General features: G+C 42.7%; 1 protein-coding gene across 1 annotated transcript in view; it reads right to left on the bottom strand.

The window, feature by feature from the left end:
- Nucleotides 1–14999, bottom strand: part of LOC126474668 (anoctamin-7-like) — a 290663-nt gene that overhangs the window by 45187 nt on the left and 230477 nt on the right. The window contains exons 9-10 of the mRNA XM_050102146.1: nt 13848–14068; nt 6619–6814 (exon numbers count right to left, since the gene is read on the bottom strand). Coding sequence (XP_049958103.1) covers nt 6619–6814; nt 13848–14068 — 417 coding nt within the window. The remainder of the gene's footprint in view (nt 1–6618; nt 6815–13847; nt 14069–14999) is intronic.

The following is a 14999-nucleotide window of genomic DNA, read 5'->3' as shown; positions in this document are numbered from 1 at the left end:
TCATCATTGAATAATAAAATTGATGTGTAACCCCATCTATGTCTACACCCATTTCTGAACACTTTTTCATCAATTCATTAAGACCTTTTTACAAGGTGTACAACTTTGCTTCCACTGTTTGCCAATATGTGGTGACAACGGTAAGTAACGGTCAAAAGAAACAGATCACAGACATGAGGCAGTTAGCTTCGACCTTTGTCAACACAACCTCATTCAAACGTTAGTCGATTTGTGTCTGCATCATAAAGTTGTTCTTGATTGAAAATATCAGTTTACAAACCTAATTCTCGTCATTTGTGGGAGGCGTTACTGGTTTGTTTCAATGTGAAGAAAACAGCGGCTGAGTCTCATCAAATGCTCTAAAGTACATATGGTAAGGACGCTATTAGTGAAAGAACATGTTGTGAGTGGTTTCAACACTTCAAGAACGGTGATTTTAACGTCGTAGACTGGCATAGTGGTGGAAGAGAGAATGTTTCTGAAGATGCAGAACTGGACACATTGCTGAGTGAAGACTCGTGTCAAACTCAAGAAGACTTGGCATGATTAGTGGGAGTGACACAGCAAGCCATTTCAAAACGTCTCAAGGCTATGGGCATGATTCAGGAAGAAGGAACTTAGGTCCCATGTGAGTAGAAACCAAGAGATGTTGAACAGCATGTGTGTGTTTGTGAACAGTTGCTTCAGAGGCAAAAATGGAAGAGATTTCTGCATCGCATTGTGACCGGGGACGAAAAATGGGTTCATTACGATAATCCTAAACACAAAAAATCATGGGGATATCCTGGCCATGCTTCCACATCGACGGCCAAACTGAATATTCACGGGTCCAAGATCATGCTCTGCATTTGCTGGGACCAGCTCGGTGTCGTGTACTATGAGGTGTTAAAACCAAGTTAAACAATCACAGGTGCTGGTTATCAAATGCAATTAATGTGTTTGAGCAGAGCTTTAAAAGACAAAAGGCCGCAATATAGCAAGAGGCACGATAAAGTGATTTTGCAGCACGACAACACTCTACTCCATGTTGCAAAAGAGGTCAAAACGTACTTGGAAATGTTAAAATGGGAAGTCCTACCCCACCCACCATATTCTCCAGACATTGCTCCCTCTGACTATCACCTATTTAGATCAATGGCGCATGGCTTGGCTGACCAACACTTCCGATCTTTTGAAGAAGTCACAAATTGGATCGATTCGTGGGTAGCTTCAATAGATGAACAATCTTTTCGATACGTGATTTGTACACTGCCCAAAAGATGGGAGAAAGTAGTGGCCAGCAATGGAAAATACTTTGAATGATACATGTGTGACCAATTAGTTTCATTAAAGCCTCAAATGTTGGGGGGAAAATTGCAGAAGTAAAGTTGTAATTATTGTCTCTGATCCCTAGTAAACATGCAAACACACATTTTTATTTAATTTATTATTTTTTTTTATTTGGGGAGGGAGCAGAGGAGGGCTGCGGTCATCATACGCTCCGTATGCCATGGTAATGGGAAGAAACCCTGGTATGAGGGAGGCCTATAATATATTCTGCAGGGGTTTGCAGAGTATGTATGTAGAAGTAGATGCAGAGGTTATAATAGAGGGAAACATTCCACGTAGGAAATATATATCTAAAAACAAAGATGATGTGACTTACCAAATGAAAGTGCTGGCAAGTCGACAGACACACAAACAAACACAAACATACACACAAAATTCAAGCTTTCGCAACAAACTGTTGCCTCATCAGGAAAGAGGGAAGGAGAGGGAAAGACGAAAGGATGTGTGTTTTAAGGGAGAGGGTAAGGAGTCATTCCAATCCCGGGAGCGGAAAGACTTACCTTAGAGGGGAAAAAAGGACGGGTATACACTTGTGCACACACACACACACACACACACACACACACACACACACACACACACACATATCCATCCACACATATACAGACACAAGCAGACATATTTAAAGACAAAGAGTTTGGGCAGAGATGTCAGTCGAGGCAGAAGTGCAGAGGCAAAGATGTTGTTGAATGACAGGTGAGGTATGAGTGGCGGCAACTTGAAATTAGCGGAGATTGAGGCCTGGTGGATAACGGGAAGAGAGGATATATTGAAGGGCAAGTTCCCATTTCCGGAGTTCAGATAGGTTGGTGTTAGTGGGAAGTATCCAGATAACCCAGACGGTGTAACACTGTGCCAAGATGTGCTGGCCGTGCACCAAGGCATGTTTAGCCACAGGGTGATCCTCATTACCAACAAACACTGTCTGCCTGTGTCCATTCATGCGAATGGACAGTTTGTTGCTGGTCATTCCCACATAGAATGCGTCACAGTGTAGGCAGGTCAGTTGGTAGATCACGTGGGTGCTTTTACACGTGGCTCTGCCTTTGATCGTGTACACCTTCCGGGTTACAGGACTGGAGTAGGTGGTGGTGGGAGGGTGCATGGGACAGGTTTTACACCGGGGGCAGTTACAAGGGTAGGAGCCAGAGGGTAGGGAAGGTGGTTTGGGGATTTCATAGGGATGAACCAAGAGGTTACGAAGGTTAGGTGGACGGCGGAAAGACACTCTTGGTGGAGTGGGGAGGATTTCATGAAGGATGGATCTCATTTCTGGGCAGGATTTGAGGAAGTCGTATCCCTGCTGGAGAGCCACATTCAGAATCTGATCCAGTCCCGGAAAGTATCCTGTCACAAGTGGGGCACTTTTGTGGTTCTTCTGTAGGAGGTTCTGGGTTTGAGAGGATGAGGAAGTGGCTCTGGTTATTTGCTTCTGTACCAGGTCGGGAGGGTAGTTGCGGGGTGCGAAAGCTGTTGTCAGGTGGTTGGTGTAATGCTTCAGGGATTCCGGACTGGAGCAGATTCGTTTGCCACGAAGACCTAGGCTGTAGGGAAGGGACCGTTTGATGTGGAATGGGTGGCAGCTGTCGTAATGGAGGTACTGTTGCTTGTTGGTGGGTTTGATGTGGACGGACGTGTGAAGCTGGCCATTGGACAGGTGGAGGTCAACATCAAGGAAAGTGGCATGGGATTTGGAGTAGGACCAGGTGAATCTGATGGAACCAAAGGAGTTGAGGTTGGAGAGGAAATTCTGGAGTTCTTTTTCACTGTGAGTCCAGATCATGAAGATGTCATCAATAAATCTGTACCAAACTTTGGGTTGGCAGGCCTGGGTAACCAAGAAGGCTTCCTCTAAGCGACCCATGAATAGGTTGGCGTATGAAGGGGCCATCCTGGTACCCATGGCTGCTCCCTTTAATTGTTGGTATGTCTGGCCTTCAAAAGTGAAGAAGTTGTGGGTCAGGATGAAGCTGGCTAAGGTAATGAGGAAAGAGGTTTTAGGTAGGGTGGCAGGTGATCGGCGTGAAAGGAAGTGCTCCATCGCAGCGAGGCCCTGGACGTGCGGGATATTTGTGTATAAGGAAGTGGCATCAATGGTTACAAGGATGGTTTCTGGGGGTAACGGATTGGGTAAGGATTCCAGGCGTTCGAGAAAGTGGTTGGTGTCTTTGATGAAGGATGGGAGACTGTACGTAATGGGTTGAAGGTGTTGATCTACGTAGGCAGAGATATGTTCTGTGGGGGGTTGGTAACCAGCTACAATGGGACGGCCAGGATGATTGGGTTTGTGAATTTTAGGAAGAAGGTAGAAGGTAGGGGTGCGGGGTGTCGGTGGGGTCAGGAGGTTGATGGAGTCAGGTGAAAGGTTTTGTAGGGGGCCTAAGGTTCTGAGGATTCCCTGAAGCTCCGCCTGGACGTAAGGAATGGGATTACCTTGGCAAACTTTGTATGTGGTGTTGTCTGAAAGCTGACGCAGTCCCTCAGTCACATACTCCCGACGATCAAGTACCACGGTCGTGGAACCCTTGTCCGCCGGAAGAATGATGATGGACCGCTCAGCCTTCAGATCACGGATAGCCTGGGCTTCAGCAGTGGTGATGTTGGGAGTAAGGTTTTTTAAGAAGGATTGAGAGGCAAGGCTGGAAGTCAGAAATTCCTGGAAGGTTTGGAGAGGGTGATTTTGAGGAAGAGGAGATGGGTCCCACTGTGACGGAGGACGGAACTGTTCCAGGCAGGGTTCAATTTGGATAGTGTCTTGGGGAGTTGGATCATTTCATTGATTATGTTGATGTGGGGTAACATATCAGTTTACCAAAGGGATATATAACACCACAGTAGTGTAATTATCCTGAACTGCAATACAGCACACAGCAATGTGTGATGTGGTTAATGATAGTTTCTAATGAACTATAGAAGAAGCTGGCGACTTGAAATTCTTCAGAGTGGTCAGCTACTCCCCATTCTTGATCATCACCTATCCACCTCCATCCTAATGCTTTCCTTTCGGTGATTTTCCACACCTTTCCTCCATTCTGATAACATCTCTCCTTTCTCAGGAAAAAGCTCATGATTTCTACCATCTGGCAAATGAGGTTGATAGGATAAAAAAGAGCAGTTAAAAAGAAGACAAACACTTGAGGAAAAAAAATTCTAATTAATAATAAAAAAAGTACAAAAACTAGTTGAACAGTCATGCCAGAGAAAACCAAGTGGTTAGGTAAGTTTGCAAATTGCAACTTCACAGGCTAAATGTTCAAATAACCTGTTCATTAGACCAACAGGTGAGGAAGACCAGGTGACAAAATAGTTACTGACTACCTAACCCCCAAGAGAGATCTGCAAACAAATCCTTGACCACAGAGACAGACACCAGAAGAAACAACCAAAAACTTCACTAACGAATAATTAGCTGGTCCTTAAATGTGAACCCAATCAAAAGAAGTGTCCATTTATAGTGTGACAAGCTATTACCGTTGGCTGTGCTCACATATCAGTAGTTCTGTTATGATAAGAGATGGTAAGTAAGATGCTGTACATGCAGTAACATTAGCTACTCTCATCTGTCTGCCTGCTTTGGTGAGCAAAGTTTCCGCAGGATAATCTTACCATAATTTGTAGTGGTCTGATTGGCTACTTGCCTTTCTAAAATGCACCAAAACTGCACTATTAATGGCCTCAGTAAGATCCATACTCATTGTTGCTCTCACTCACTGTGACTGCAAGAAGGATCAACGCTCAGGGCATAGTAACATTCCTCACTTACAATCCAGAGGAAGTTAGGAAGAAATTTCTCAGGTACATGAGACACCAACAAAATGTTTGAAAAGTTCTCAGACATTTTTAACTGTTGTTTTCAAACAGCATTTTCCCTCGAATCACAGGTTCTAAAGAACACAAGTCTAAAAGCAAAAAGTGGATAACATGAGGCATAAAAATCTCAAACAACATGCAAAGAGAACTGCCTAGCTGCAGAAAAAGCCTCCACATGTTCATTCTCCTCAAGTTGCATTACAAAATACCTTCAGGCATGTAGAAAAGCCATACACCAGAAAAAAAAATAATGGCCAATGATAAAGTTATGTCAGAGACAGAAAATAAAAGCAAAGTAGTCTGGAAAGTAATAAATTATGAAGGCAATAGTAAAAAGGAACAAGGCAATAACTTATCCCCAAAGGGCTATAATTCTCTTGAAGTGATAGTATACAGACAATACAAAAGATATGATTTGTAATAAGAGAGGTAGCCCAAGCATCCACCAGAACAAATCAAAGTCTTGTCTCCTCATGCTCTATCTCTATGAAACAATCCTACGAAATTATTCACATAGCAAAAGCTTCAAAAAAGATGTGCTTGGTAATGGATGGTACTCCAGACGTAATCATAAATAAATGTATTATAAATATTGAAACACCCCTTTCAGATATAATCAACTTGTCCTCTTCACTAGGGAACTTTCCAAACTGTCTTAAACTTGCCAAAGTGATCCCTCTTTATCATCAGGTTTTGCAAGAATCACTGTAAAAATTGTGTATGAGGATGTGCTGGAAGTAATGCGTGTGAACTTTTTATGTGAGAACTCTTAAAGCCTTTTAAATAAAAACAAACATTATTAACATTGAAACTTCCTGGCAGATTAAAACTGTGTGCCCGACCGAGACTCGAACTCTGGACATTGCACACATTTATTCTTCATGACTACATTTTTATAGCCCTCTGCCATGAGATGGCTTGAAATTGTAGTATGTAGCATGGCAGATTGTAACATAACTATGTCAGTACATGAGAAACAGAATGTTGTAATTCAGTTTCTAATTCAAAGAGTTCATCTACACATGGTGCACCTTCTCCTCCAGCATGGCAATGCCAGTTAACACACAAGCACTGCGACATCAACAGTCCAACATTCTTGTGTTGACTGTCCTTTATCATCCTACTTACAGTCCCAACTTGGTCTTGTGTGATTTTCATCTGTTTCCAAAACTTAAAGAAGACCGTTAAGGACTTCACTTTTTGGTAGTGATGAAGCGGCAAAAGCAGAGATGAAATTGTGGTTCCATCAACAAAATCAAACATTCTACAGTGACAACATCAGTCCCTCATTGGAAGAAATGGGTTCATAGTCAGGATGATTGTTGAGAAACAAAAATGGAGATGTGAAGAATGAAGAGGTAGAATGTGAATACAGTTTCTTTGCTTAAAAAGCTTTAAAAAAATTGGAGGCATTACTTTTTAGGATGCCTTATGTAACAGATTGATCATCATCATCTAAAACTGTTGTTGACAACTTACCCCATGTTGTGAGACGATAAGCAAGCTTCTCATAAACACGGCTCATGACCATTATAAGAATTAAATTCACTACGGCACCTGTAAGGTTGGCTATGGCCTGTGCCTGTGATCTGAGGGTTGCATTTTGGAACAGTGGAATAGACACAAGCACTCTGTATATTATGATGGCAATAATGAAAATTATAACCATGGACATCTGAAACAGAATAAAATTACAAACTACAATATCATATTACCACTGATATAATTTTTGTAGGGAAGATATTTTCTGCACCTACCAACGAATACAAATAGACCTTTTTTTTGAAAAAAGTAAATAATAATAATACTCAAACTGTATCAGATGCATGTTAAATATTTTTATATTTGTTTAATTTATTATTTAAATACACACAAAAACAACAGGAATATTAAAAGTCAGATATGAGATATTCACTGAATATTTGCACTGGGGGTTACAAGATGGAGTCCTCATGAGAGCAGATACTGCAGTGTACCAAGAGAGCATAAACAAATTTAGATTTCTGGGCTTTCTACACTGCTGGCCAATACAAGCACTACACCAGGAAAGACAGAAAACAAGAAAATTAGTTTGGTGCTCAGAGCTGCCATTTCTGGAAGCAACAATAGCTCTAACTCTGCTGGGCATCAAGTCAAAGTTAGCTAGGATGTCAGCCCATGCTGCAACAAACTACACACCAGAGGTGCTAGTGAGTGGAGGAGTGCAGGTTTCTTGGTAACCATGGCAAGATGTTCTCAGTTTTGTGAAAGATCTGTAAAATGTGATGGCCAGAATAACAAATTAACACCCTCTCATACGGAGATAGGTCTTGAACACATAAGCAACATCTTACCTTGTTGAAAAATAGTCATGGAGACTCCAAAGACGGTGCACAGCCACTGGCCTTAACTCACCACAAATGTAACTGATGCTATCCTAATTAGTGTCTAAGTGAACCAGATGTGATCTTGCGTATCAAATGGATACTCATACCATCATGCTATATGCTGGGTCCACACAATGACAACACACTCATTCTGGCAATATTTGTTCACTTTGGGACCTTCACACATGTATATGTGATGCATATGCGTGTTTTCATTTTGCCTCTGCTACTGAACCTCTTCCTTATTCTTTAAAGGTTTTCTCATTACTTGATTTTTATTGTACATATACACTCCTGGAAACTGAAATAAGAACACCATGAATTCATTGTCCCACGAAGGGGAAACTTTATTGACACATTCCTGGGGTCAGATACATCACATGATCACACTGACAGAACCACAGGCACATAGACACAGGCAACAGAGCATGCACAATGTCGGCACTAGTACAGTGTATATCCACCTTTCGCAGCAATGCAGGCTCCTATTCTCCCATGGAGACGATTGTAGAGATGCTGGATGTAGTCCTGTGGAACGGCTTGCCATGCCATTTCCACCTGGCGCCTCAGTTGGACCAGCGTTCGTGCTGGACGTGCAGACCTCGTGAGACGACGCTTCATCCAGTCTCAAACATGCTCAATGGGGGACAGATCCGGAGATCTTGCTGGCCAGGGTAGTTGACTTACACCTTCTAGAGCACGTTGGGTGGCACGGGATACATGCGGACGTGCATTGTCCTGTTGGAACAGCAAGTTCCCTTGCCGGTCTAGGAATGGTAGAACGATGGGTTCGATGACGGTTTGGATGTACCGTGCATTATTCAGTGTCCCCTCGACGATCACCAGTGGTGTACGGCCAGTGTAGGAGATCGCTCCCCACACCATGATGCCGGGTGTTGGCCCTGTGTGCCTCGGTCATATGCAGTCCTGATTGTGGCGTTCACCTGCACAGCGCCAAACACGCATACGACCATCATTGGCACCAAGGCAGAAGCGACTCTCATCGCTGAAGACGACACGTCTCCATTCGTCCCTCCATTCACGCCTGTCGCGACCCCACTGGAGGCGGGCTGCACGATGTTTGGGCGTGAGCGGAAGACGGCCTAACGGTGTGCGGGACCGTAGCCCAGCTTCATGGAGACGGTTGCGAATGGTCCTCGCCGATACCCCAGGAGCAACAGTGTCCCTAATTTGCTGGGAAGTGGCGGTGCGGTCCCCTACGGCACTGCGTAGGATCCTACGGTCTTGGCGTGCATCCGTGCTTCGCTGCGGTCCGGTCCCAGGTCGACGGGCACGTGCACCTTCCGCCGACCACTGGCGACAACATCGATGTACTGTGGAGACCTCACGCCCCACGTGTTGAGCAATTCGGCGGTACGTCCACCCGGCCTCCCGCATGCCCACTATACGCCCTCACTCAAAGTCCGTCAACTGCACATACGGTTCACGTCCACGCTGTCGCGGCATGCTACCAGTGTTAAAGACTGCGATGGAGCTCCGTATGCCACGGCAAACTGGCTGACACTGACGGCGGCGGTGCACAAATGCTGCGCAACTAGCGCCATTCGACGGCCAACACCGCGGTTCCTGGTGTGTCCGTTGTGATGTGTGTGTGATCATTGCTTGTACAGCCCTCTCGCAGTGTCCGGAGCAAGTATGGTGGGTCTGACACACCGGTGTCAATGTGTTCTTTTTTCCAATTCCAGGAGTGTACATAGCCTGTTTAGCATATGCTTATTTTAGATCATAACAGCAAATGTTAAGTTTTCCTCTTAATGGTTTATAGGTACTGCTTTGATATTTCTATTTTGATCTGTAAATGATACAACCATACATCTGGTTATTTATTATTTTTCCTTTTTTCTCTGTTTGTAGAAAATCTAATGATGCCCTAAAAAGGCAAAACATGTCACTAAATAATAATTATTACAACCAAGACTGTTTTACTTGAAAATAATCTTTATACAGATGATGAAGCAGATGGCCTGAAGGAAAATTTTATACAAATACACAAACTACGTAACATCTAAATTGGTGTAACAGGGAATTGTGGCTGGTTGAGCAATTGGAAAATAAAAGGTGAAGCAACTCCTCTGGACACACATCAAAATAATCTACCTGAGATACCAATGAGGGGACTAGATATCACACAGAAGTTGGCTGCAGCCCTCATGGCTTGATATAAAACACACGGCAATAAATATATGACAGAGAGGGATGTGGTAAGGGCATGACAATCAGTATGACCTAATTTTGTACAAGTGCTTAATTATTATTGCTGACCTCTATAATGACATTCTGTCTTCTATTATAAAGAATATGATGTATTAATTGCCTTGTAAGAATGCCTTGGAAGGCAGCACAATGAAATGAGAGGGGTATACTTGAAATAAACAAAACTGAGCAAAGGAAGCCACACACTTGCAGATAATTGGTAATCACATACGGTCACATTTAACGCTTAATAAAAAGCATTATCTTCTTGGATTTCGCTAGAGTGATATCTGAACTGATAGCGCTGAAATGACGGAGTCATGTGTCACTGGCAGCAGTGGGAAAATAAGTGTTGATTATGAGGTGGCTAATAATGAGATAAGGAGGGGTGATAGAGTGGGAGCAGTGCTGGGGTAGCCAGCTTTTTGTAGAAATTCTTCTATGAGCTAGACTACACACACACGCTGCCAGGATTGGAGTTCAGCAGTTGAACTGGGGTGGGGGTTATGCTGGGTGGTGTGGGTGGAAGGAGAAAGAGGCAGGAAGCAGGAAGAGGGTTGGAGATAGGTAGTTAACAGATCAGAGGGAGGCAACAGATGTGCATCATAGGACGGCATGAGGGAGGGATGGCAAGTACATGGGCTGGGAATGTGACAAACAGGCAACAAAGACAGTGAGTTGTGGCACATGATGAGGATGATGTGGAGGCATGGATATGGAGGGGCTGACGGGACAGGGAAAGGGAAACTATTTGGTAGAAGTTATATGAGAGAGAGAGAGAGAGAGAGAGAGAGAGAGAGAGAGAGAGAGAGAGAAAACAGATTAACAGAGACTGAGGCCAGGTGGATTATGGAAGTGGTGCATTGCAAGAATAATTCCCATCTACATAGTTCAGAAAAGCTGGTGCTGGAAGGAAAGCTCCAAATGGGACACGTTGTGAAGCACAGATTGAACTCTCAAAGCTTCAGGATATTGGGAAAGGAAATTCTCATCATTGTGCCACCCATGGGTGACAAATGGGTTTGGGTTTTTGGGAGGTTAAAAAGGTTCCCTACGAGGGCCCATAAACAGATTGGCATGGGGAGTGTGTCGATGGGTGACTGTGGCCATTCCATGGATTTGTTTATAAACCTTCCTCCAAAGGAAAAGTAGAAGTGTGTGAGAATGTAATTGGTAAGGTGAGGTAGTGGGCTTGGAGCCAGAAGGACAATGGAATAGGTATTGTTTGATAGCAGCAAAGCCTTGAGCATGAGGGATGTTGGTATATAGGGAGGAGACATCAACAGTATCAGAAAGGAATCCCAGCAGTAATGGAGTGGGATGGTTGAGAATTGGTGAAGGAAGTGATTGGTCTCTGAGGCTAAGCTATGGGAAATTGGCAGTTTGTGACAGCCTTCTGTTAGCTGAACACTGTGATTCATTGTGACAATGGTGGAGTCTGTCTATGGGAGGATGATTAAATCAAGGTCTGTTTTGAGTTTGCAAATGTCTGTCCTTTTTCTGTCAAGAAGTTTGTCTTCTTGGGAAGCCAAATCGGAGATTTCCAATGCCATATCATCACGCACTCCTAATTCTCTCTCCATTCCTAAGAATCACTTAGTATCACCCCTAATGGATTGGAGCAGATGAACCACACACTTTGCCAGGGTGCTGCCTGGAAATGAGGGACAGCCTTTCCATGATTCTTCCCACCCCTCCTAAAGCAGTATTCTGTTGTCCACTCAACCTGCACAACATCCTGCTCCATCCCTATGCCACTCCCACTCCCTGTGGAAGACACAGATGCAAGACCTGCCCAATTCACTCACCGAGCACATCCTATTCCAGTCCTGTCACAGGCTTCTCCTATCCCATGAAAGGCAGGGCCACCAGTGAAAGCAGCTATGTCATATACCAGCTCTGCTGCAACTTCTGCACAGAAATTTATGTGGGCACAACCACCTACCAGCTGTCTACCAGAATGAACAGCCACTGCCAAGAACAGAGTTGATCACCCAGTGGCACAACATTGTGTTGGGCACAACATAGTGAAGCTCCGTGGCTGCTTCACAACCCATCCCATTTGGACCCTTCCCTCCAGCACCACATTTTCTGAATTACATAGAACAGAGTTATCCTTGTAAGACATTCTCCACTCTTGCAATCTTCCTGACCACAATCTCCACTAACCCACTGTCTTCACACCCTCTAGCCAACAGTTGCCCCTTCCTATAACCTGTCAACCCCTTCAAATTCATGCCTCCATATCAGCCTCATCACACACCACACCTCCATGTCTGTTGTGCCCGTGTGTTGCATGCCTAGCCTGTCTATCTGCCACCTCTATCACATGCATTCCTATCCTGTATGATTGCTGCCTCCCTCCGAGACACTAGTTACCCATCCCTCCTCCTCCTCCTCCTCCTCCTCCTCCTTCCTCCCTCTTTTCCCCTCATCCTACACTACATGACATAACCCTACCCCAGTCCATCTGCTGAACTTTTTTGTTCTTCTTTGCTGCACACCTGTTAACAACTGACTGCTGTTGCTATTCGATGAATGGTTTGCTTCACTCCTAAATTATCTACATAAAAAGATATAATAATGGAATCTTAACAATCTTAAAAATTTACATAAAATAATATTTAAATATAAAATTTTAATCAAATGAAGGCAGAAAAATGTTAACCCACAAATACCGTAATCTTGTGACACAATAATGTTGTTCTGAAGTCAATCATTTGTCATCTGTAAAATATCCTTATGACTGAGCCCAACTAAAATCTTATTTTTGATTTCTACTTACTTCAGCTTCAGTATTGTTGGGACATACTACATTAAAATTCCAGTCAGATTTGAGAGCACTGATGTCATACACAGTGATGTAATATCAGCCTCTCTCTATATTGGTAGGTGTAACAATGAAACTTCAGGAACAATGAAAGATTACACACGGAATATTTATTTATCAATACAAAATAAACTGAGCTAGAACATACACTAAAAAGCAGTAGCAAGAAGCTGGTGCTTGCTCCTTTATACATTAGACTAGGAGCCTTTCTCCTTTTAACAACAACTCAATAGTCTGGTGAGGCTTTATGATGCAGCACAGCAGTACAAAAAGTTTTGAGACTGGATAGTTAAAAATAAAGAAAAGTTATCATCACATCATTGACTTTTCATGTGAATTTCTGCACTACCATGTTTTGTGAGTGGCTGCATCACCTGTGATGATTTTTTTCAGAAAAGAAATGTCCGCATTTTGTATTTCCATCAAGTCATGGCAGGTATCCCTGCTTCACCATTTTTTGTTTGGGAGTCAAGGTGTGAGGGATAAATCTGACATGCACTTGTCTTCTTCAAACCATCCTGGAGAATGTGTTGAACATTTGATTTAGAGATGTTTCTCCACTGTGATTTGTTGACAAAAATGTTGACACATAAAGGCATCACGTCCACTACTTCACACTGCCTTCTCACCACTGACTGACTGAATGATCATTTGTCACTTACAGTTTTTAGTTCAAGCTGCCACTGTAGTTCCTGTGCTAATGTTGCTTATATGCCAGGAGTAAAATCAATCTCAGAACTTTCTGGAGAGATGATATGGATCATGAAATTTCTTTTGGATACCTCTCTGAATCAGTTTATGCTTTCTATTGTCTAATTCTGTCTGCTTCCAATTTGTTTCGGAAAGCATTACAATGGTATCATTGCTGTTTCAGAAGGACAGGAGGAGGAAATCTTAAAAGGAGCTACACTGGGGCAGATCTACCTCATGTGGCAGATTTAGTTTACATGTTGCAGATCCTACACTGAACCACTTTGTAAACTGTTTTACCTCAGATGTTTACTAATTTTGTTAAACAATAAAACTGAATGAAAAGTGTGAGAGATTTCAAGTTAAAAAATGTAAAAATAAGAAGTCAAGTAGAAATATTTTTGCCATTTCACATCACTCGACTTAGAATATCTAGACAAAATGTGGTAAACTTACAAACCTTTCCAACTCCTACTCCACCTATCATCCTTCATGATGTAAGTACAAGATGAGAAAATAAGTTGAGAAGTTATGCAAATTACAAAACAAAATATACTTACTTAACGCGAAGGTGAATATGCATGAGAAAATGTGATTAAGAAACTCACCATCAAAAAAATTATTCCAATTCCTGCAGCAATGCGTTTGTGCCGTAGGGAGGAAGGGAAGCTTGGTTCCCTCACTCCAGTAACAGGGTTACGTTCCAGAAATGGGGCACGTGCTGCGAACTCTGGCCGTGGCCGTTCCTCTTCCTCCTGGAACCCCATGCAATCCCAGTGATGAGCCAGGCTTGCAGACTTGCGTTTCCAGTACTCCAGGAAAGTTACAGCTGTAGTAGAAGAGTAGAACTGGCACTGTATAAGCATGACTAGGGCTGTGTTGACACTACTAGGAATTTATTGCTTAGTTCTGTAGAAACTTGAATTGTCAAAGAGCAGCAGTTTAGCATTTGTTTATCAACACTTGTTTCTATTTCTCTATTTGGGACAAGTGGCCTTCATCTTTAATTGATTGTGTTATTACTTTCATTGTAAGTTCAAATGTCAAACTTGTCATTCTGAAACTCCTAAAAATATGTGTTTTTGTGTGTGTGTGTGTGTGTGTGTGTGTGTGTGTGGGGTGTGTGGGGGGGGGGGGGGGGGGGGGGGAGAGAGAGCTGGATAGTGGAGATAGAGTGAATAATAAATACAAATTTCCAGTTTTAAAAAGCCATTTCACTTGACATTAGCAAGAGGATGGTGCAGGACAGGTCTCATCGATTTGGCTCAAACTCTAAGTAGAAGCAAGCATATGACCCTTTGAGTTTCCTAAAATATTACATCTGAGTGGGTCATAGGAAATGACGAAAAAATACTCTAAAGTTTTTTGATTAAATTATGAGTGATTATATGGGTAACAATTGTACCTTTTGTGGTGTTACGCAGCCAGTAAGTGTACAGTGTTGATAATTTGGCAGCATGAGCTTGATTCCTGCTGCTACCCAAATTTTTTTTGCTTATTGTATTTTATTCCTAGCAATGTTAAAATTTACATATAGTTTAACAGTTCAATTTATATACATAAAAATAGCATACACAGCTTACAGTTAATAATGATTACTTTAATCTGAATAATGAATATAGTTAAACATGGATTGTTTTTGAATGAGTCATCTCTAATGGTTTGTGATTTCAACTGTTTTCTGAGATATTGTAGTGGTCTCTACAGTATGTACTCCTCTTACTCAACCATGTTATATAAATATCCATCACCAAGTCAAA

This window comes from Schistocerca serialis, chromosome 4 (assembly GCF_023864345.2).
Source record: "Schistocerca serialis cubense isolate TAMUIC-IGC-003099 chromosome 4, iqSchSeri2.2, whole genome shotgun sequence".
Classification (NCBI taxonomy): domain Eukaryota; kingdom Metazoa; phylum Arthropoda; class Insecta; order Orthoptera; family Acrididae; genus Schistocerca; species Schistocerca serialis.
This window is presented reverse-complemented; position numbering and strand designations above follow the sequence as displayed.